This window comes from Rhinoderma darwinii, chromosome 7 (assembly GCF_050947455.1).
Source record: "Rhinoderma darwinii isolate aRhiDar2 chromosome 7, aRhiDar2.hap1, whole genome shotgun sequence".
Lineage (NCBI taxonomy): Eukaryota > Metazoa > Chordata > Amphibia > Anura > Rhinodermatidae > Rhinoderma > Rhinoderma darwinii.
The window spans coordinates 12094609-12119167 of NC_134693.1; the positions used below are offsets into that span (position 1 = coordinate 12094609).

At 43.6% G+C, this 24559-nt stretch overlaps 1 protein-coding gene across 1 annotated transcript in view; it reads left to right on the forward strand.

Moving 5' to 3' along the window:
* Positions 1 to 24559, forward strand: part of CACHD1 (cache domain containing 1) — a 125931-nt gene that overhangs the window by 69549 nt on the left and 31823 nt on the right. Inside the window, exons 5-9 of the mRNA XM_075832761.1 lie at positions 10208 to 10334; positions 12396 to 12540; positions 14862 to 15078; positions 21045 to 21194; positions 23479 to 23712. Coding sequence (XP_075688876.1) covers positions 10208 to 10334; positions 12396 to 12540; positions 14862 to 15078; positions 21045 to 21194; positions 23479 to 23712 — 873 coding nt within the window. The remainder of the gene's footprint in view (positions 1 to 10207; positions 10335 to 12395; positions 12541 to 14861; positions 15079 to 21044; positions 21195 to 23478; positions 23713 to 24559) is intronic.

Genomic DNA, 24559 nt, shown 5'->3' on the forward strand with positions numbered 1-24559 from the left:
GTGTGCTTTGCTAGTGGCGTGTATTATTCACGCACTCGCAAAGCACATAATTTATTTTTATTTTCAATTGAATTGATGCCCAAATCACGCACCGCATGTGCATCCGTGTGTGGTGCATGGTTTTCATGCACCCTTTGACTTCAATAAGCGCGTGATAACACACCAATATAGGACATGTAGTGAGTTTCACGCAACGGACTCTAAATGTGTGAAAAATAACGCATGTGTGAATGGCCCCATTGAAATCAATGGGTCCGTGTGCTGTGCGTTGTGTCAATGCACAGCACATGGACGTGATTCACGCTCGTGTGAATGAGGCCTTATACTGCGCAGACTATAGCCCTTCACTCATGCTCCAGTCACTATATTGAGTTTACTCTGCTGTGGTCAAAAAAGACAGGTCACCTCTTCTGATGTTTTTTTTTTCCAGTAAATAATTGTATTCCCCAAAAAAATTAGGATTGTGGAGCATCTTTTCTTAGAACTCTAAGTTGTGACGTCCCTCTGTTATTCCTCTTAGAAAGGTATGCATAAATTGACAGCTGGGTGTTACCAGTTGGCGGTGTGTCCCTACATAGTCTGACAATGTCCAATCAGTGCTGACAGTGATACCGTAGGGACACGCCCCTTTGATAAGGGGCACCCGGTTGTCAATTTATTCATACATTTCCAGGAGGAATAAAAGAGGAACAGCACAACGCAGATTTATAAGAAAATATATCCCAGAATTATTTCATAGGGAATACAATCATTTACTAAACTAATGTAAAACAAAAACACTGCGTCTCCCACAATGCAATGACATGCAACAAAGTGCAATGCATTATAGGAGCTGAGATAAATGACAGGCTTCCGGTGATCAGTAACTGAAATTTGGATGCAGCTTTAGATGTGACTAGAGTTTGACGTTGGAGCTCAAGATAAGTAAATCATTGTATTTAGAATGTCACTAATCTATATATACAAATGTAAAGAGTAGAGCCATGTCTGTCTGGAGGTATACATGCGAATACAGGGAGGCCAGAATATTGTAAAGCCAGTTACACCAATATCACCTTCTGGGGCACCTGCAGAGAATTTATTTTCGTTGTGGCTGCTTTGCAGTTTGTCCAGGACCTGGTTGATTTTTTGGAGACCATATTGGGTAATTGCACTGTAAGAGAGTTCCTTAAACAGGGGTGTAACCATAAACCCCATAGCAATACTCAGAATGGGTCCCACTCCCCACTGAAAGCTTCTCCATCTGCACTACAATTTTATTAAAGGTAATATATGTTATTCTGATTTTAGCTCCTAAATTCTGAGCTGACTAGTATGATAATATATCTGTGTAAGAGGGGCGGTTTGTCTAACTTGACAAATCCTAGAATTTAGATTGCAATCAGCCACCACTAGGGGGAGCTAAATGCACAAGAATTTATATAGCTAATGTTAAATTCAATGGGAGCTTTCTAATTCTCTGTCTGGAGTGAGCTCCCTCTTGTGGTGGCTGTAGGTAGCTGTTAAGTGCTGATCACTATAAGGTTGAACATACACGTAGCATGTTTTTTGTTTTTTTTTGCAGAAATTTCTGACTTGGAGATCTGTTCCATTCATCTGAATGTAGTTGTTTCTGCAAGTTCTATTCAAATGAATAGAATGAGTTTTCAGTCACAGAAACTGCCTCTGTGGTAGATATGCTACTGTCCCTAATAAATTATAAAGTTAACCTCATTTTACCTTCAAATATCACTGTGGATAAAAGCCATAATATTACACAGAGGAGTCGCATTATTATGACCACCTCCTACTTTCGACGTCGGCAGCGTGTAGGCCCATGAAGGAAGTGATGTCGGCTTGGTGGGTAAATAAGGTGTGCGATAGGCGGTCTGAACACATCACATATCGGGGGCGATTTATCAGTTTCAAAAAGGAATGGCTTTCGTGGCAAGGGTGGTGGTATTTCTCACACAGCGCAGTTTGTGAGCGGTCCGCGCGCTGCTGTGGTGACAGTGTATCGTGAGTGGACAAATGGCACCATTGGAAATAACCGGCGTGGAAACTGCGGAGCACCACGTGCCATTGATGTGAGAGGTGACCGTCGGCTACGAAGGTGCGCGAGGGACGAACGGCACGCTACAGTGGAGCAGCTCACCGAGAAAATCAAACAGGAGGCGTAGGGGGCTCCAAAGCTGCATCGGAAAAAAAGGCTTGAATTTGCACGGCACTATCGGAATTGGGCCACCAATGATCGGCAAAGAGTAGTCTTCTCCGATGAGTCACGTTTTCTGCTTCATGGAGTGGATGGACGTTGGCGCGTCAGGCGAGAAACATCAGAAAATAAACACCCGGCAACCATTGCTGGAAGAACAAGCCGGTGGCGGCAGCGTTATGGTCGGGGGATTATTTCCTGGCGCTCTCTGGGCCACTCATCCATGTGGACGGCTCTGAACCGATTTGGGTGTGAATCCATCGTTGCAGATCACGTCCCCCCCCCATACATGTGATTGTCTTCCTGGGGGCAGATGGAATAATCCAGCAAGACAATGCGACATGTGACACGGCTAGAAATGTCCGACAGGGGTTGGAAGAGCCCAGCCAAGACCTCCAAGTACTTTTCTGGCCCCTAATTCGCCAGACTGAAGCCCAATTGAGCATCACTGGGACCTCGATCGTCTTGTTCGCTCTATGGATCCTCCCCCCACGATCCCCGCCAGCAAACGTGGGATGCTCTGCAGTCAGCGTGGCGCCAGATACCGCAGACCACCGACCAGCACCTTATTGAGTCTCGCTGCTGTTCGTTCTGCACACGGCGGTTACTCTGGATATTAGCTGCTGGTCATAATATTGGGACTTGACTGTGTATATGGTCACATTGCTGCTTATCTATAAGGTAATGCCTCATTTTCACTATCCGGGAAGTTTCATTGTGTTTTTTTTTTTCTTCTTATGAAATTTTGGCTCTTGCTCAATGGACTGTCGATATGTACTCGAGCTTGGATTAAGCTCATTTACTATAAGACATTACAAGCCGCATATTTACATGGCCGAGGAGCCGCGCTCCAGGCACTTAAAGACTGTTTATAATTTAACTGCAAGATCCAAAGTTCATGGCTTCAATCTGTCTTTCAGTCTGATGGAAAGTGGTCTCATTTTTGCTGTAAACACTTCACCGCTGTAAATAAATGTGACGGATGATGTTTACAGAGCGACTTTAATAAAGAGACGTCAGATTAACAATATTTATCACTGCAGGTCAAGAATGTTACAGCCTATAATCACCTATGAGCACCATGCTACAGGTTACATATAGAATTCTACATAAAAAGTTTAGCCATTTCATAACTTTATTACATTACTTATCCTGTACTGATCCTGAGTTACATCCTGTATTATACTCCAGAGCTGCACTCACTATTCTGCTGGTGGAGTCACTGTGTACATACATTACATTACTTATCCTGTACTGATCCTGAGTTATATACTGTATTATACTCCAGAGCTGCACTCACTATTCTGCTGGTGGAGTCACTGTGTACATACATTACATTACTTATCCTGTACTGATCCTGAGTTATATCCTGTATTATACCCCAGAGCTGCACTCTCTATTCTGCTGGTGGAGTCACTGTGTACATACATTACATTACTTATCCTGTGTAGTTCCTGAGTTACATCCTGTATTATACTCTGGAGCTGCACTCACTATTCTGCTGGTGGAGTCACTGTGTACATACATTACATTACTTATCCTGTACTGATCCTGAGTTACATCCTGTATTATACTCCAGAGCTGCACTCACTATTCTGCTGGTGGAGTCACTGTGTACATACATTACATTACTTATCCTGTACTGATCCTGAGTTACATACTGTATTATGCTCCAGAGCTGCACTCACTATTCTGCTGGTAGAGTCACTGTGTACATACATTACATTACTTATCCTGTACTGATCCTGAGTTATATCCTGTATTATACTCCAGAGCTGCACTCACTATTCTGCTGGTGGAGTCACTGTGTACATACATTACATTACTTATCTCATACTGATCCTGAGTTACATCCTGTATTATACTCCAGAGCTGCACTCACTGTTCTGCTGGTGGAGTCACTGTGTACATACATTACATTACTTATCCTGTACTGATCCTGAGTTACATCCTGCATTATACTCCAGAGCTGCACTCACTATTCTGCTGGTGGAGTCACTGTGTACATACATGACATTACTTATCCTGTACTGATCCTGAGTTACATCCTGTATTATACTCCAGAGCTGCCCTCACTATTCTGCTGGTGGAGTCACTGTGTACATACATTACATTACTTATCCTGTACTGATCCTGAGTTATATCCTGTATTATACTCCAGAGCTGCACTCACTGTTCTGCTGGTGGAGTCACTGTGTACATACATTACATATCTTGTCTTAATCCTGTTACCGCCATTATTATACTGCAGAGCATTAGTCACTAGTCTGTTGGTTGATATTGGAAACCATCAGCAAGCTTGTCATCAGTCACACCACTAACCACTTAGCTGTTACTATGGTTGAAATGTCAGTGCAGAAGGCAGCCCTGCGTATGTCTATTGATTGTATATAGAAACCGTATAAGGTGAACATGCACTTTTTAAAAAAAATATATATATATATATTAATTACTATTTTTTATGTTTCTAATGTCCAGGACCATCATGCTTTGCAGTAAGGTACTACATTTATGCTCCTATTTTCCTGGGTGAGGCTTTTGTCCAAGCTACGGGGACTCCATTTTTTGGGGTAGTGGCTCCACCGTGGCCCCTGTTACTATCTTGACTTTCGTTATATTATGTGATTATAATAACCGTACGAATGACGTGATTGGATTTTGTCGGTAAAAGGAGTTTTTGGTAAAATTCCTGGTGTAATAAAAGTTGATCTCCTATAAAAGAGTCTGGTGTTATCTGTGGGAATGACCTCCACGTCTCGCTGGTTTCTGCTGTGTAGTTCGGCTCATGTCATGGCCGGGTGATGTTACTTGAAGCTTTCTCATAAATTAAGTTTTTAATGACCTTGTTGTGGTTTTGTGTTTTTCCTTTCATCCCCCATTCCCAGAGATCTAGACGCTTCGTGCTGAATTCTTCACATAGGTGTTTCCTTCTGCTCGGAAAGGCATGTGTTGTTTGGTAGATCTGTATATTGCCGCTTGGGATAGTTGTGACGCTTTTCACGGTTTTGATGAGCGGTTTATGGAGCATCTTCACAAATTGGTTTCAAGAAAAAAAGAATAAAGAATCTACTTCAAATACAGTCAAAGGAAAATAACAATGCCGTGAAAAAATCAGGCTAGCGCCTCAATTAATGTAGAAATCCCATGAAAGAGATCACAGTCCTTACATAAAATTACCATTAAAATTCCACACGAAAGCACCTTTCTTCCTGAATCATAAATAGAATGATAGAACTGCAGTGGATACTGACACTGGACGTAGGACGATAGGTAGATGTCTTTGGGAACTAGCGCTGTGTCCCTTGTATTCGGAGTATTAGTGGGGGACCTGACATCAGGACCTTGTATGCTCTGCGGTACAGACCTGATGTGGCAGGGGGGCCTTGTTTGCCATGCCATAAAGTAGAAAGTAAATTCCTGTTTTTGTTTGTCTGATCTGGGGGTTTCATACTTGGGAGGCCCAACACGCTCTAGTTACGCCCCAGGACCTAGGAAATTAGTGATAAAAGTATACCTGAGGGGGAGGGCTCCTGCTGCAGCCAGTTGCCTCACAGCCAGAGACAGGTCTGATCTGAAGTTTGTGAGACTGAAAATACATTTTTATGGGACCATGCACACGACCGTGGCTTCCACGGTCTGGACTACTAAAAGTCAATGCACATCTGGTATGTGCACGGTCCGTGATTGCAGACGGCCCAGGGGTGACACTCCGTCTGTGCCGTAATCGCGGACCGTGCACAATGAATACGGGCCGTGTGCATGAGGCCCAAGGGAGGGATTTTTGTGACGTTTTCTACATTTACTGTTCTATTATGTGATACTCGGTTTATTAGTGATTTTTACGGCCACGCTACGTGGCGACATTGATGCTTCTGACCAAAACTCACTTTATATTTCCTCTCCTTGGAGTCTTTCGATCATTGTCGTGGTAAAGGCGTCTTGGGATATCGGGTTTTAGTGTTGCTTGTCCTATTAAACAGGTTTATGAGCTGTTCCCAGGCAGGGGATCATATGACGGTACAAGTCCAGCCGTGTGTCTGTGTCAGGGGATCTATATAGGCGTCAGTGTGTATGTTTATGGAGGCTCGATCTGGAGAAGGTGATACTTTGGCGCTGAGTGACGCTCCCTCCACTGGAATTATCTGTGTTTGCTACATTTCGATTTCCTTTCTACAACCTCTTCATTCTCCACTTCTATAAAGAGACGTTTCTGTTACATAATGTCAAGTGGCCGCCGTAAAATGTTACAATGTGTGTCCGTTCTACTGCGTGTTTCCAATCAATGAATGTGCAAATCTTACTAATTCTGACCTGAAATATGGACATTGGGGTGAACCCTACAATAATATGTTAATATTTGCCCTATTATGTTAAATGGGGGGGAGAGGGGCCGGAACAGATTACAACCACTGTGAATGTCTCTTGCCTTGGGGGAGTGTATGTGTGCGACCCGTTGGTTTCCATAGGCTGTGGTTTTTCCGATACTGCGCAGCTTAGATTTGGATTTCTGCCGGTGGATCCGCGTGCTTGTCAGCCTCCTTGTAAGGCTGCGTTCACATATAGCGTAAATATTGTGGATTTTCCGCAACTGATTTAGTTGCGGAAAATCGGCAGCATAGGTTCACATTGAGTTTTTTGCAGGCGGATTTTCCTCTCCCTGCACGCCGATTTTTCGCTGCGTTTTTCGCCCGCGGCCATTGAGCACCGCGGGCATAAAACGATGCAAAATACGCTTTCTCTGCCTCCCATTGATGTCAATGGGAGGTCAGAGTCGTAAACACCCGAAGATAGGGCAGGTCCCTTCTTTCTCCCGCGAGACGGTTTTACCGCTCGCGGGAGAAAGACGCCTCTGCCTCCCATTGAAATAAATGGGAGCCATTTTCCGGGCGTTTTTGACGAGTTTTGCGGTGCGGTTTCAGTGTCAAAAAACTTGTCAAAAAAACTCTGTGTGAACCCAGCCGATGGGCGGGAAAAAAACGCTCAAATTGACCTGCGGTGCGTTTTTTTAATCCGCAGCATGTCAATTGTATTTGCGTAATCGCTTCCTTTTTGTTGCGCGTTTTCCCCATTGAATTCAATGGGAAGGTAAAACCTGCAACAAAAAGAAGGTTTTATGATTTTTGCAGTGGAAAAGCTGCCATCCCGCTGCAGAAGTCTTATACTTACCCAGAATTCTGTGCTTCTTCCTCCAGGCCGGCTTTCTGGGATGATTTTTCATCCCATGTGACCACTGCAGCCAATCACAGGCTGCAGCAGTCACATGGAATGAAACGTCATCCCAGGAGACCGGGGCTGCAGGACGGCAGAGGGACGTGTCACCATGGCTACGGGTAAGTGGGAAACTTTTTTAAAAAATTTTACATGCAGTTTTTCGCTAACGGAACCCCTGATGGCAGCCATATTGGTTGTCACTCCGCTTTCTCCGAAATGGATATAATTAAAAAGAAAGACGACTAAAGGATCTATTTGCGGGTGATTGTTTTCTTTAATATTGTTTTTTTCATAGTTTAATTTCTTAAGTTGCTGAATCTTTAAACTGGGATTTGCATTTTGTCCGTGCACATAACAGGAAGAGGGAGGAAGGAAACGTGGAAATGAAAAGTTCTAATATGTGGGACTGGTGTATTGGGAATGTGCGGCGGCCAGATGTGCTGTGTATTATTCTGATTGAAGTCGGAGACAATGCGTGCCGCTACTGAACAATCGCTCGCCCTCGTGTTTATTTTCGCCGTCCGTATTAGTGTTATTTCATGGCGGGGGAGGGGAGACATTAGCGGTTTGCTGGACTAGTAACGTTCCTGAGGATATTAATACTAGAAGAGTAATAATGTTACAGCTGTAAAGTGAGGGCTGAATTGTCTTCTCCATCGCTGTTAATGGACCCTAAGCAGACGAGAGGCAGGACGTTGTGGAGGAACCCTCGTCATATGGACGCCAGGAGTCGGAACAGGCGTCACCGCACAATAATGATAATTGCAATCTATTCCCTTACAGAAGAAATTTATTTTAGAAGCTCCATGTAGATATTTGCCACAAAAAGTGGATATATTCCTTTTATTCTATATCCATCCAGGGACCGCTTCAGATTCGTGTGTTCCGGTCTACCCCACCCATGTGAACCCGTCCTACTAACCACGTTCCTTACAGTGCCCCCCAAATGTGCACACCACAGATGTACCTTAAGTTACCTGCACATGTTGTTGTTGCCAGCGTGCAATCTCTTTTCTTAACTGATCCATTCATTTCTATGTCCCCATGGGCACTACCGTGCTGTTCACGGATCCGGGCAGGGGCCATGGGACGGTGCTGCAAAACTCCGAGCAAGTCCTGTTCCTGTCTGTGTTTGCGAGCCTCGGGCTCGAGTCTAGGGCGGCGTGAAAACCAAGGACGGCACATGGGGGCCATCCGTGTTCTGTCCGTATGCCGTCTGTGTTTTGCGGATGAGTTGCTAGGCGACATGGATCATGTGACCTCAGGGGGTTTGGACAAACTATTGACATTTCCTGATTTCCGTTTTTTTTTTTGCGGATGACATACAGATGGAATACGCACTGATGACAGGCAGACCGCAAAAATGCAAAACTGATCTGCTTTTCACAAGGCCGCAAAATACAAACGGTCGTGTGCATGTGGTCTTACATTGCCCATGAAATGGTACCCCTCTTAGGGTATGTTCACAGAATTGTTTGTTTTTTTGCCGCAGTTTTTGATGCGGAAACCACGCCAAAAAACGGCCAAAAACACCACCTATTAATCTCAATGGAAGGTGGAGACGGTTTGGTTTTTCCCGCGAGTGGAAAAAAACGCTTGCAGGAAAAAGCGGCATACCCTTTCCTCAGGCGTTTCCGTCTCTGACCTCCCACTGACATCAATGGAAGGCAGAGAAAGCGGTTTTCGGCCCGTGTCGCTCAGTGGCCGTGGCTGAAAAACACGGCAAGTGTTCTGCCGGCAGGTCAAGATCTGCCTGAAAGTTCCTGAAGAAATTTTGAGGCAGATTTTTCCACCTGCAAAAACTTTGTGTGAACAGGGCCTTAGTGTCAGCCCCGACTGATGACACCACTATGATGGCGCTGCTTGGACCCAAGAGGTAACTGCAGGCCATGTACGATGACATCACAGATCACTGAGCAGCTGGATGATCATGGGAGCCTTTCAACTGGTTGTGTGATCTGCAGTGCACCATAATTATAACTTATGGTGCTTTTTTTGGACAACAGCTTGCCCAAGCGGACAAAGGCCTCCAAAAGAACAGTGGGCCCCAATATCTGCCCCACTCCATTCCCCTTCTCACATGAGTGGACAAGTCACTGCCCCCCCCCCCCCCACAATATCAGCACACTCGTCTCCTGAAAGACTATGTGCTGCTGTGTAAACTGTTACCGTTGACAGAACACATGCGATCTACTTAGATTTTCAGTATTCGGGTTATATGAGGGGTCAGAAGCACGCAGGAGCAGCTGTCAGCCGTGCCGTAAGTCCAGCTCGCTGACGGATTCGACTGACAACGTTGTTCTGCAGCTTCTATGTACAGTGGATATTTAGAAGCTGCAGCGCTGAAACAAAGCAACATTTTAAATAAAAGTATATTAGAAAAGTGCTTAGTATCAAAAAATACCTACTTTTTATTTAAAAAAAATGACCGACGGTTTCTATAGCCTTTAATGTATCTGGACTATGTGCTTTATTGCAATGTCCGTCACATTAGTTTTTCGTCTCTCTGAGCGTTTCCCTTTAAATTGTTCTTTTCTGTCATGTTGCAAAAAATTCCTCTCACACTTTTCTTAGTCATATCTATTTCTTGGGAGAGTTGGATGACCACGGAGCTCCCACAGGAGTCGTCACCCAGCTTTCCCAGAATCCTGACGTTGGGTGTACACTCCCTGCTGCATAGTATTATACAATATAGATGTGCATTGTTGTTTTGTGCTATAGATCATTGTTGTTTTTTTTTTTTTGGTTTCTTTTTTTATCCCATCTTATTCTTTCGTCTTATTTTTACCTCTGCTTCTATTTCAGTTCTTGCAGACAACCTGAAATCTAACCCTGGTATTAAATGGCAGTATTTTAGCTCCGAAGAAGGAATTTTTACAGTTTTTCCAGCGCACAAGTTCAGATGCAAAGGGAATTACGAGCACCGCAGCAGGTGGGTAACTCAGGAATTACTGCAAACTTCTCTCCTATTGTTTTCCTAATTGTGTGCAGCTCCAATAGTGATCACAATGCAGCCAAAACAATTCATTACAAACCTATGAGGGAATGGTGGATTAAAGGGGTTTCCCCGCTTTATTGTATAAGAAAAAGTTCAGCAACTTTCTAATATACTTGTTTCAATTCTTCACCGCTTACATGATCAGTTTGTCAGTGAATTGAAACTTGTTTGCATTTAGAGGCAAAAAAACCTGTCCTGAATATGTCCGTCTGCCGCAGATGTAGGGCTCTTCAGAGCTCTCTTGTAATGACTTGATCACTTGGACGTAGTCCGGATGGGTTTTCAGCCATTGGATGTAAACAAAAGTTCTTATTCACTGGCAGCAAGCAGAGATCTTAAAACAGTGCTTTCTAATTGGGTTTACCTTTCAGGAGAGCGTTGTATTGCAATCAGCAGAGCTGCACTGTCCATGTGGGGGGGGGGGCATGGCTCCTCATTGCATACTGAGGCCTATAGTGTTGGAGTAGTCCATTCCTAGAGGAGTCCTGAGTATAATGCACATGGCCGCCAGGCTGCAGTTTATCTGAAAATCTGTTTATGTAACCAAGCATCTCACATTAGTCTAAAGGGCCTTTTGCACCTGCCGATATTCGGCTGGTGCAGCGAGCGCCGATCACCGATTTTATCCTTGATCGGCGCTCTTTTGCTCCTGTCACACGGAGCTATGGATGGGGACGAGCAGTCGTTACTTCGTTCGCTTGTCCCCATACATTATGTTGGCAGCGCGTCTCCCTGTTTACACACCAAGATGTGCTGCCGACAACCATAATATTTTACTTTTTTAAAACGATACGATCAGAAGATGATCGAGCGTTTGCTCGAGCGTCTGTTGATCGCTCGATCATCTGTTGATCGCTGCCCTGTTTACACAGAGAAATTATCGGCAACGGGCGTTATATGAATGCTTGCCTGACTGATAATCAGCCAGTGTAAAACCCCCTTGAAGCACGTTCCTCTTCTGCCCCCTTCTCTAGTCCCTGTCAAACCCCCCTCATCGCCACCATGCAAACTGCTGTAGACTGGAGCCCAGGCCTGAGTGCAGCCCCAGCCGTTTACACAAAGAGCAGTCGAGCCAGAGATCATCAAGTCCTTAAATCTGTCTCCCTCCTCCCGTCTCCAGAACTCGGAGCAGCAGTGAATTCCCAGCTCGGCTGAACTAAAGCGCGTATTGTCCAAGAGGCTCCGAGCCATTATTGAAACTGTTTGGCAGGAACTCTCTGGACGCGAGCAGCCGAGCACTTGATGAAGACGTCTCGCTGCTGTTCTTTGCCCAGACACAGACCTTGAGGTTTTAGAAAATGACCAGGTGGCTTCATGGGTGCCGGCTGGGGATAGTCGTGGATTTCAGTGTGAAATGCGTCTTCTGGCTCGAAATGCAAAGTTATTGGCCAGGATTCAGGAGAAAATGGAGCCGGCATCCTGTTTACTTCGCTCATCCTCGTTCCTTGAGTTTTGGGTCTGAGATACATTGAAAATCTTCTGCTAAGCTGAGGTTTAAGGTTTACGATGGTGCTGGCGGTAGAATTGCATGCACCTTATAGTTGTCGTGTCTATGGGCAGAACACAATCAGGTTGGCCAAATTAAAGCTGTCCGTAGAGAATTACGGCATAAACCGTCTACTGTCGAGGAAAACAAAGTTCGGACAGGTTGGATCTTAGCCTTTCCAATCCTTTTGTTTACATCCGAGATAAGCGGCACCAGGTATGTCAGGCTGCCGCTTATCCTATTATTTTTATGTACTACTAGTCCCTTCTGATCACCTGGATTTCTCCTGGAGGCTTTGGCCTTGATGAAGACTCTTGTCACATGACTGAAGATTACACACTGACAAAATACATGCCGGTCGTCTCTCTGTGCGCTATGTTGAGGGTGCTGATGGTTTGTTGCCAGTAATGAAGAAATGAGTGTCATTTGGATAATATAGATCTACTTTTTTTTTTTTTAATAGTTTTATTTAGTAGGTAAGTAGATTACATCTCTTCCTCTCTCATTAGACCCATCTATGTCTCCACGGTGAGGCCACAGTCTAAGCATATTGTCGTCATCATGGACCACGGGGCATCGATCACAGAGACGCAGCTGCAGATCGCCAAAGACGCTGCGCAGGTTATTCTGAACTCCATCGACGAACACGATAAGGTGACTGATTTCGTAAAAGACTTTTCTGTCGGTAATAACATATAGTAACTAGGGGAGCTTTGCGGGAGACTTATAGGGGTGTTCCCATCTCATAAAGTGATGGCGTTTTGCTGAGAGAGTCTATTCTGATCTGTGGAGGTCAGACCTTTGGGACCCCCACCATTAGTGAGAATAAAGGGGCCTCAGGACTAGTTTAGCGCTGCCTCCTTTTCACTGTATTTCCCTGCACAGCGGCGCTCCCGGCCACCCGCTGTGCAGTCCCATTCACTTGCTTCAGTTCCCTTCACAGCAGGTGGTCAGGCGTGCCACTGTGCAAGGAAAAAACAGTCCTGCAACTTTATAATATACTTTGCATTTCATTTTCCTCACCATTTGAAAGATGTCCGCTTGCTGTCAGTGAATGGAAACATTCTATATCCAGAGACTGAAAGCCGGTTATAATTACGTTGAGCTGGCAGTGCTGATACGCAAGTCTGTGTCATGTGGACAGGATCTGGTACAGGTTTACGGCCTCTGGATGCAAACAAGTATGTTTTCATTCATTGACATCAAACTGAGATCTTGCAAACGGTGAGAAATTGTGGTTTTGGATGGAGTTTCCCTTTAAGGGACAGTATTGCTATCAGTGGAGCTCCACTGACCACATGGGCACTGTCCGGTAGGAAGGATATTCTTGGACCAATCTTTATAGCCCCTGTGCTCTGGATAACCTCAAAATCCACATTCATTAGTGTTTGCGGTGGAACAACGGGCCTGACCCTCTGGTCCCCATTTTTCCCGGGTTCAGGGCTGGTTTTCTTGATCGCGGTTTCATTCAGCGAGAGATGCAATCGTGTAATCCGCCTGCAGCACCTCTCCTCTACTGACAGAACAAACAGGTTTGAGGAGGGCGACGTTTGGAACGTTATTAGTCCTGCGCTTTAAGGCCCCATGCACACGACCGTGTTTTTGCGGCTGCAATTCCCCCGAAAATCCACGGGAGAATTGCGGCCCCATTCTTCTCTATGGGGCCGTGCACACGACCGTAGTTTTTGCGGTCCGTGCACGGCCCGGGAGCCCGGACCGCAGAAAGAACGGGCATGTCTTATTACGGCCCGGTTCTGCGGTCCGGGCTCATTGAAAACAATGGCCGCGGCCATGTGCATGTCCCACGATTTGCGTGCGGCCTGCGGCTGACAGTCCGCTGACAGTCCGCAGCCGGCCGACCCGAAAATCACTGCCGTGCACACGGCTACGGTCGTGTGCATGAGGTCTAAGACGCGTGTTATGTTTACCTTAAAGGAGACGTTCCCCTTTGGAAAGTCTTGCAGCAGGAATGCCCTAAACTTCAGGACCACGATACATTTCACCTAAGCACCAGATTCACAAGTCCTAGCTGGCCACAGACAAATGATGTCTATATATTACTCGCCTCCCCTAGCACAGGGCCAAATGGGTATGATATTTGTCTGGAAGAAGGGGAGATGAGCAGCTGCCATCCACGTCTGCCAACGCTTATCTCAACGGAAACAAAGGATCGGACAGGTAAAAATCCAACCTGTCCAAACCCTGTTTACCTAAGTGGAAGATGTGGCGGCACGTGGTCAGTGCAAGATCCACAGACAATGTGCTCTAGGGATTGCCCAGGATTAGATAAAGGGCCTGCCTATTCCCCTCCCCCCCCCCCCCCCCAGAAATAGCACCACTCTTGTCTAGAGGCTGTCTCTGGTATTGCAGCATTTAAAGGATTGGGTCTGAGCTATAATATGAGGTACGAACCATTGACAAAATTGGAGCTGTTTGTGGGGAAAAAAAAACCAGGCCCCTTTTCTAATCCTTGGCAGAACCTTCCTTCCTTCCAGCGTAGGAGATCTCCGTTCCCCTTTAGTCTTGTATGGGGGAGAATTCACAGTGCACCACCTAGTGGAATCTGCGAGTAGTAATAATCTGGTGCAATTGCTGCGTACCCTCCGCAGAATCTGCCAGTGACCATTCCTGCAGCGCAAGCTGCAAAAAGCTAATTGAGTGGCAGAAATGTGGAGATAGGGAACACGTTTTACAAATCTTGGGATCTCTGTCAAATCAAATACTTGCAAAATAAAAAAGCAAGCAAAATGTTTAGAGATGAATTCCGAACTTGGCAGCAGAGCAGAGAGCGCGCCGCACATCTGCAAACTCCATACAGTCTAGAAATAATACAGAGCGTCTCCGGGAATATTCCTCTGGACATTGGGTGTGAAGAGGAATAACAACGCAGACAAATGTTTTGACAAGGTCAGCCGTACGGCCGCAAGACCTCCCCCTCTCTGCTGCTGGAAACATGGGAATCTTCTCTCTTCCAGATCTCGGTCCTGACCGTGGCCGACGTGGTGAGAACTTGCTCTCTGGACCAGTGCTATAAGACGTTCCTGTCCCCAGCCACCAGCGAGACCAAGAGGGAGATGACCAGCTTTGCGGGCAGTATGAAGTCCTCGGACATCCCCACGCAGCACGCGCTCGGCTTTCAGAAGGCGTTCCAGCTGATCAGGAGTACGAATAACGGCACCAGAATTCAACCAAGTAAGAATGTCTAGAAAATATAAAATGCATTATTTATTTATATATATATATAATTTTTATTTATTATTTGGCTCTCCAGCTGTTGTGAAATGACTCTAAGCATGCTGGGAGTTGTAGTTTCACAACAGCTGGAGTGCCTCAGGTTAGCGATCACTGCTATAGACTGTTACTTGAACCATAGAGCTTACAATTCAGCACAATTTCCCTTCTTCTGTATTGTGGAGGAACTTTATTAAAACTAGTGCAAGTTAAGGCTGTGTTCACACGCAGTTTTTTGCAGGAGGAAAATTTTGCCTCAAAATTCCGTTTGGGATTTTGAGGCAGATTTTGACCTTCCTGCACGGCGTTTGCCGCGACTTTCCCAGCATTTTTCGCTCGCACCCGTTGAGTGCTTAGGGCAAAAAACTCAGCGAAATACGCTTCTCTGCCTCCCATTGATGTCAATGGGAGGTCAGAGGCGTAAACGCGCGAAGATAGGGCAGGTCCCTTCTTTCTCCCGTGAGGCGATTTTACCGCTCGCGGGAGAAAACCGCCCCCGCCTCACATTGAAATCAATGGGAGGTATTTTCGGCCGGTTTTTGACGAGTTTTGCGGAGCGGTTTCCGCTCCAAAAAGCTTGTCAAAATACTCTGTGTGAACAGGGCCTAAGGCGGGATTCACACGACCGGGTCGTTCCCGAGCCCGAGTGTCGGCCGGTAAAATCGGCCATTTTGCCCGGCCGGTTTGCATAAAGTTATGCATCCGTGCCGGGCCGGGCAGATCCGGACAGTGACATCAGCGGCAGCTCCTGAAGGGGAATCCCCATGTGTTCGGGGATTCCGCTTCAGGAGTTTCCCCTGATGTCACTGCCCAGATATGGACAGAGACATCAAGCGCTCTGTCCAGGAGCGGAATCCCCGAAAACACGGGGATTCCGCTCCTTCAAGGAGCTAAAGTGCGGCTAGCACATAGCAGAGCGGGGAGATACCTCCCCGCTCTGCTATAGTGGCGTCGCTGCAGTAGTAGCAGCTGCTGCTGCTACTACTACTAGCGGCGCCATCGAAGGTGTCGCCGAGCCAGGGTGCTTTTAACAAGCAGGGGAAGGGAGCCAGCGCAGCGCTCCCTCCACCTGCTGTACACCCCGGCCCTGCAACACAGTGTACAGCGATGCCATTCGTCAGAATGGCATCAACTCCTCCTCCTCACATGCACTCTGCGCTGTGAGGAGGAGGAGATAGAGCGCAAGCGCCGGGAAACCCGGCCATCACTCGGAACACATTCCGGTGATGGCCGTGTAATACCCGGCCCCATAGACTTCTATGGGAGCCGGGCGGCCGGGTGCCCGGGCAAAGATAGAGCATGTCCTATTTTTTGACGGCCGGATTTTCCGGCTGTCAAAAAATCGGTCGTGTGAATAGCCCCATTAGGGGTCTATTATTCCTAATGCAGCCGGGTGCCGGCTGATTTATGAACGGCCGGCACCCGGCCGGGAAACCCTGCCGTGTGAATGAGGCCTTAAAGTGAAGACGTTCCCCAAAACCGATCAGGTCGCTGCTGTCATTTTCCAAAAGACCTTGAGAGCTAAGATCTGATAGGTTGGTGTATGAGCTCACATTTTACTTTGTCAAGCCGTATGGAACCCATGAACGGAGCCCCGACGCAGATGTGAACGAATCCTAAGCTGCCACATTTAAGGGTGCCCATATATAATAGACGGAAGTTGGACATATTGCCAGTTATCTAATATGTATGGGGTTGTCCCTCTCCTCACTATCTGGCAAGGGGGAAATATATAAGGGTTGAGTTGGATTTCCACATGTCTGGTATTTTGTTCCTGTGATTTAGGACTCTACTCCACGTGTGTGTGTCTGTGTGTGTGTGTGTGTGTGTGTGTGTGTGTGTGTGTGTGTGTGTGTGTATTCATTCGTGGTACTTATTATATGATTCCATTACACTTGGGCTGATATTGTATTTCCATATAACAATGCTTCTATTTAGAGGGAATAACAGGTAGAAATCCAAATGTTTCTTCAATGTTTGCAGAAGAGAACGTCTTCACACAATACAGTCTGTGGCTCTTTCATGGTGTGCCAGCTCTCGGCTGAGATGCTCCCGGGCGCTATTTGCCCTCCTCATAGAGAACTGCAGGAATTGGCAGGTTTTGCACTTTGTAAATAGCAAATAGAGAAGAGATTTCACCTACGAAGGGAGGAGGCAGCTGGTTTATAGAGAACTTGTACGTTGTCTAGTGTTATCTGTCACATTCAGTGCACTCCGTTTTATAGTTTCCTGTAGTTATCCATTAATATTGCTGAAGGAGTCGCCTCAAAGATGTCTGACGGCTAATCATTCTGTTAAAATTTTTATCTTTTGTCCATTAGAGGGAACTTCTAGTTCTTCTCTTAGCTGTCCAGTCATGTTTAGTATTACAGTAAATATATTCTTGTATATAGGAGCAGTATTATAGTAGTTATATTCTTGTATATAGGAGCAGTATTATAGTAGTTATATTCTTGTATATAGGGGCAGTATTATAGTAGTTATATTCTTGTATATAGGAGCAGTATTATAGTAGTTATATTCTTGTATATAGGAGCAGTATTATAGTAGTTATATTCTTGTATATAGGAGCAGTATTATAGTAGTTATATTCTTGTATATAGGGGGCAGTATTATAGTAGTTATATTCTTGTATATAGGGGGCAGTATTATAGTAGTTATATTCTTGTATATAGGAGCAGTATTATAGTAGTTATATTCTTGTATATAGGGGCAGTATTATAGTAGTTATATTCTTGTATATAGGGGGCAGTATTATAGTAGTTATATTCTTGTATATAGGGGCAGTATTATAGTATTTATATTCTTGTATATAGGGGGCAGTATTATAGTAGTTATATTCTTGTATATAGGGGGCAGTATTATAGTAGTTATATTCTTGTATATAGGGGGCAGTATTATAGTAGTTATATTCTTGTATATAGGAGCAGTATTATAGTAGTTATATTCTTGTACATAGGGGGCAGTATTATAGTAGTTATATTCTTGTATATAGGGGCAGTATTATAGTAGTTATATTCTTGTATATAGGGGGCAGTATTATAGTAGTTATATTCTTGTATATAGGGGGCAGTATTATAGTAGTTATATTCTTGTATATAGGAGCAGTATTATAGTAGTTATATTCTTGTATATAGGAGCAGTATTATAGTAGTTATATTCTTGTATATAGGAGCAGTATTATAGTAGTTATATTCTTGTATATAGGGGCAGTATTATAGTAGTTATATTCTTGTATATAGGGGGCAGTATTATAGTAGTTATATTATATATAGGGGCAGTATTATAGTAGATATATTCTTGTATATAGGAGCAGTATTATAGTAGTTATATTCTTGTACATAGGAGCAGTATTATAGTAGTTATATTCTTGTATATAGGAGGCAGTATTATAGTAGTTATATTCTTGTATATAGGGGCAGTATTATAGTAGTTATATTCTTGTATATAGGGGCAGTATTATAGTAGTTATATTCTTGTATATAGTGGGCAGTATTATAGTAGTTATATTCTTGTATATAGGGGCGGTATTATAGTAGTTATATTCTTGTATATAGGGGCAGTATTATAGTAGTTATATTCTTATATATAGGGGCAGTATTATAGTAGATATATTCTTGTATATAGGAGCAGTATTATAGTAGTTATATTCTTGTACATAGGAGCAGTATTATAGTAGTTATATTCTTGTATATAGGAGGCAGTATTATAGTAGTTATATTCTTGTATATAGGGGCAGTATTATAGTAGTTATATTCTTGTATATAGGGGCAGTATTATAGTAGTTATATTCTTGTATATAGGGGGCAGTATTATAGTAGTTATATTCTTGTATATAGGTGCAGTATTATAGTAGTTATATTCTTGTATATAGGAGCAGTATTATAGTAGTTATATTCTTGTATATAGGGGGCAGTATTATAGTAGTTATATTCTTGTATATAGGGGGCAATATTATAGTAGTTATATTCTTGTATATAGGGAGCAGTATTATAGTAGTTATATTCTTGTATATAGGAGCAGTATTATAGTAGTTATATGCTTGTATATAGGGGGCAGTATTATAGTAGTTATATTCTTGTATATAGGGGGCAGCATTATAGTAGTTATATTCTTGTGTATAGGGAGCAGTATTATAGTAGTTATATTCTTGTATATAGGGGGCAGTATTATAGTAGTTATATTCTTGTATATAGGAGCAGTATTATAGTAGTTATATTCTTGTATATATGGGCAGTATTATAGTAGTTATATTCTTGTATATAGGGGGCAGTATTATAGTAGTTATATTCTTGTGTATAGGGAGCAGTATTATAGCAGTTATATTCTTGTATATAGGGGCAGTATTATAGTAGTTATATTCTTGTATATAGGGGCAGTATTATAGTAGTTATATTCTTGTATATAGGGAGCAGTATTATAGTAGTTATATTCTTGTATATAGGGGGCAGTATTATAGTAGTTATATTCTTGTATATAGGGGCAGTATTCTAGTAGTTATATTCTGGTATATAGGGGGCAGTATTATAGTAGTTATGTTCTTGTATATAGGGGGCAGTATTATAGTAGTTATGTTCTTGTATATAGGGGGGCAGTATTATAGTAGTTATGTTCTTGTATATAGGGGGCAGTATTATAGTAGTTATATTCTGGTATATAGGGGGCAGTATTATAGTAGTTATGTTCTTGTATATAGGGGGCAGTATACAGGTTTTTTAATCCAGGAATTGGCTGAGAGTCGTTGGCAGCTATGATACTCTTTACAACTCTCTTGGCTTTTCCATCAGCAATTATATAGATTGTCACCTATATTTTCCCAGAATAGGACATTAAAACGCATCACACAAGATTACTGCTCCAGGACATCTAGTTACTTGTTTTCTTTATTTTATTTTTATTCTAGGGGGAAATGGTCTATAATATATTGTCGTTTGTGTAATAAAACTTCAGCAGTTTTCTGGTGTATAAAAACCAGAGCTACAAAACTCACCGGCGTGACATTACCCCCAAACTAGTCCCCTGTGCATTAACCTGAAACCGCTGGTCCTCGTAATAATGGAGCAGATGTTTATTAATAACAATGTATTATATTTATTTCGCCCAGATACTCCCCAGTGGAGTTTATAATAAAACCCCATGAGAAAGATGTACGTGTTACAGGTTGAGTGTAGAACGCAGACAATGCCTGGACTGTCGGCTGCGTGTAACATAGATATTGTGTGATATTCGGCTGTCCCTGTAAATCCACATGAGGTGCTCTGATTGGCTTAATTTATTTAACATGTATATATACTAGATGTATATATGTTTTTGGGCGCCCTTGCTTTATTCTCTCATGTTACCTATGAGAACGGATGTTAAATGTAGAACTTTTATTGTTCTTCGGGGAATCTATTTTCTCCGCATCCTGGTTTCGGCCTCGTCTTGCCAAAATATACGTGAAGCAGGATCCATCCCGCCATCTTTTTTTCTTCTTTTTTTTTTCCATTTTCATTCCATTTTTGGCAGAAATTTGCTGCAATATTTAAAACCTGGGTGTAATTTCTAGGTAGTTGGATAAATGCCGGGCATGTCTTCCACTTTAATTTTGCATTGTAAAATTTGAAGATTCCTTATGAAAGGGGCAGTCCGTGGGGGGCGCTTTTACTTCTGAATCTTGACGGCTTGAGAGTGGCCCTAATAAGGGCCGCTACCGACAGTACATAAAGAGCTCATTAGCACTCGTTCTGAAATCCATGATACCAGAGAACAATAGCATGTGAAAAAAGGAACCTCATGTCCCATTATGTGTAATTTTACAATAGTGTGTTTTGTTTTTTTTTTGTACCATATTGAATGGGCACGCGTCTTCTATATTTTGTGGTTTTTTTTTAAGGAACAGTTGAAATCTATTTCATCACATTGTGAGACTTGCTCTACTTTCCCAGATACAGACATGGTGATTATCTATTTGTCCGCTGGAATCACCTCAAAGGATTCCTCAGAAGAGGATAAGAAATCCACGCTGAGAGTCATTAATGAAGAGAACAGTCAGCTAAACAATTCGGTCATGATCCTTACATACGCCATTATGAACGGTGAGCCTGCGCCGCCATTTTTACCGCAGCGACTAAGGAGGGGATGAGAATAAATTACATACAATGCGCTATTACAATGCCAAAGGTTAAAGGGAAGTCGAATGATTGCTGTTTATTAGTATCACGTTGGATATGTCATAAATGGTCTTAACGGAGCGAGTCCAACATCTGGTAGATCATAAGAACCGGGGTGCTTGGTTCCCAGTTTCTGGTGAATAAACCGCCGAGCACGGTCTTCTGTATCTGCTATTCACGGAAATGGAAAGTGACCGCACGAGTATGGCCGCGACTGTGCCAGGAACGAAGGATCAGATGCTCCCTTCTCACGATCATTGGGGGTCCCTGATGATTATACTCATGTCCTCCTATAAATAAGGCTACGTTCACATCACATATTTTTCTCTCCGTTGTATCGTATACGCAAGGAAAAGCTCCCGACATGCGTTAAACGGACACTACGCCTAACAGTGGAATCCGTCCCCCATAGGCTATAATGGCATCTATTTAACGGATACGTCATGTGCTTTTCATGACATATCCGTTAAACAGATACCGTTATAGCCTAGATGCCACGTTTACGCATCAGTTTAAAGAGTCTCTGTCACCACATCATAAGTGGCCCATATTGTACATGATGTGATCGGCGCTGTAATGTAGATTACAGCAGTGTTTTTTATTTAGAAAAACTATCATTTTTTACGGAGTTGTGACCTATATTAGCTTTATGCTAATGAGTTTCTTAATGAGCAACTGGGCGTGTTTTTACTTTTTGGCTAACTGGGCGTTGTGGAGAGAAGTGTATGACGCTGACCAATCGGCGTCATACACTTCTCCCCATTCATTTACATTGCAGATAACGATATAGCTATCGTTGTCGGGATTGTGTTAGCGAAGTGTCAGGATTCTGAATACACATCACGTCCAGGCTGGTAGGGATGTCTATTCATTGTCAGGACACTTCAGTAATGTTATAGTGTGGGTATGTGGCTGCACATAGAGATCTAGCTATATCACTATGTGCTGTGTAAATGAATGGGGAGAAGTGTATGACACTGATTGGTCAGCGTCATACACTCCTCTGTACAACGCCCACTTGGCCAAAAGTAAAACACGCCCAGTTGTCCATTAAGAAACTCATTAGCATAAAGCTAAAATAGGTCGTAACTCTGTCTGAAATGATCGTTTTTCTAAATAAAAAAACACTGCTGTAATCTACATTACAGCGCCGATCACCTCATGTACAAGATAGGCCACTTATAATGTGGTGACAGAGACTCCTTAACGCGACGGTTGCCCATAAGCTATTATGATATCAGTTTAGATGAATGCTAGTGCTTCCTCCTCCCCAGGTGTCAATAACTTCAAGTATTGGTGACCACCCGGCCTATACATGTTCACACCAGATTTTTGTACGTTGGAAAAGCTCTCGACATGCTCGCCAAACGTGTCCACGGTACTCTTGTCAAACGGAGGCCATCTGACCGGTATACTGCGAAAAAATAAATACGTACGTTGAACGTGCACTTTTATTTAGCATGCTGTTTGGCATCCATCACAGGCATCTGTTAGACCGATACGTTATGAGCTTTTCGGGACGTATCCGTTTAACGGATGCCTGTGACGAAGGGCATACAAAAGGCGAGCATGTTAAATAAAGTATACGTTCAATGTATATTCTTTATTTACTGGACTGTTATGCTATTCCATATTTCATTAATTTATTTTTATTTTTTTCGTTACGGTCCAGACAGGCCAAAATGACACTTTTTGTCAGTCTGCAATGGCGCCTTATGGACACGTTTGGCGTGCACGTCCGGAGCTTTTCATGCTAAACATAAACAAAAATCGTGATGTAAACAGAGCCGTACATCTATATATCAGGTGGTCACCAATTCTCGAAGTCCTTGACATCTGGGATAGAGGCGGCACCTGCATTAGTTTAATTAATAAAAATGTTCCCAAATGTGCCTGACGCATCAAAAATATCTACAACTATTTACAAGAACCAGACGCCTTTTAGGCCCCATGCACATGACCGTGCCCGTAATCAGTTCGTAATTACGGGCACGGCTAGTCGTCCGCATTTGTGGGCCGTGCTCCCATTACAAAGTATGGGAGCACGGTCCGTAAAATAACAAAATAGTACATATATAATAGTAAACACACGGGAAGGTGTCCGTTGGCCATAGAAATGAATGGGTCCGCAATTTTGCGGTGGTTTGCGCGGGGCCTTAACCTTTGGAATCTCAGTCTTGACTTTTCTTTACTTTGTCATTATTATTAGAGGGAGTGACTGGTTTGAAGGAATTGGCGTTCCTCCGTGACCTAGCAGAGCAGAATTCGGCAAAGTACGGCTTATCTGATCGGAGCGGACTTCCTGTCACTAAGGGGAGCATGATGGTCCTAAATCAGCTCAGCAACCTTGAGACGACGGTGGGGAGATTTTATACCAACCTACCAAACCGCATGATCGATGAGGCCGTGTTCAGCCTTCCGTACTCTGATGAGATGGGTGACGGTAAGTCCGCAACGTTACTGAATAGACGCCCCATTATCATTTTTATTCTCTTAAAGGGATTGTCCACTACAGGTCAACTGAAGACCTATCCACTGGATAGGTTTATCAGTACATGATCTGTGGGGGTCCGACACCCGGACCCCGCACCGTTAAGCTGCTCCAGCTGCCTCCGAGCACCGGACGTACATGCCGGAACAGTTGGCTCCGGCCAACTGCTTCGTACATCGCATAATGGACCATAATATCCGGTGCCCGGAGTCAGCCAGATCGGCTTAACGGTGCGGGGTCCGGGTGTCGGAACCTCACCGATGATAGGTCATCAGTTGTTCAGTAGTGGACAAATCCTTTAAAAGTGGTTGTACACTTTGTAAATAAAGTTCTTTAGTCAGAAAATAATTTAGTAATATAAACCTTATCGTGTGCCATTTCTAAGTTATTTTTCTGTCTGAAGTGTAAAGAATGGGGGTTTTCATTCTTGTGGCCATGGTTACAGCCAAAGTCTAGTGTCTCTAGAGCTATTGTGTTTTTTTTTTTTTTATATATATATAGATTTTATAACAAAACTTTTTAAAAAATGACTGAACTTTGCACAATTTACTCTATTGTGGTTAGTATTACAAGGTGAATTATTTTATTTTTTTCTTCAGCTTTTGTTTTATAAAAAGTTTATACCCCCTTTAACCCAAGTGGAGGAACTGGATGAAATAGCATGACATTATCACTTGATCTGGCCTCTGTGTGAGGTCTTTCTCACAGCTACAGTTTGTTACATTGTATCCTTTGATCTAAAACAGAAACTCCAGGGTTGATAACTCTTACCTGCACTACTACATTGTAACAAACTGAA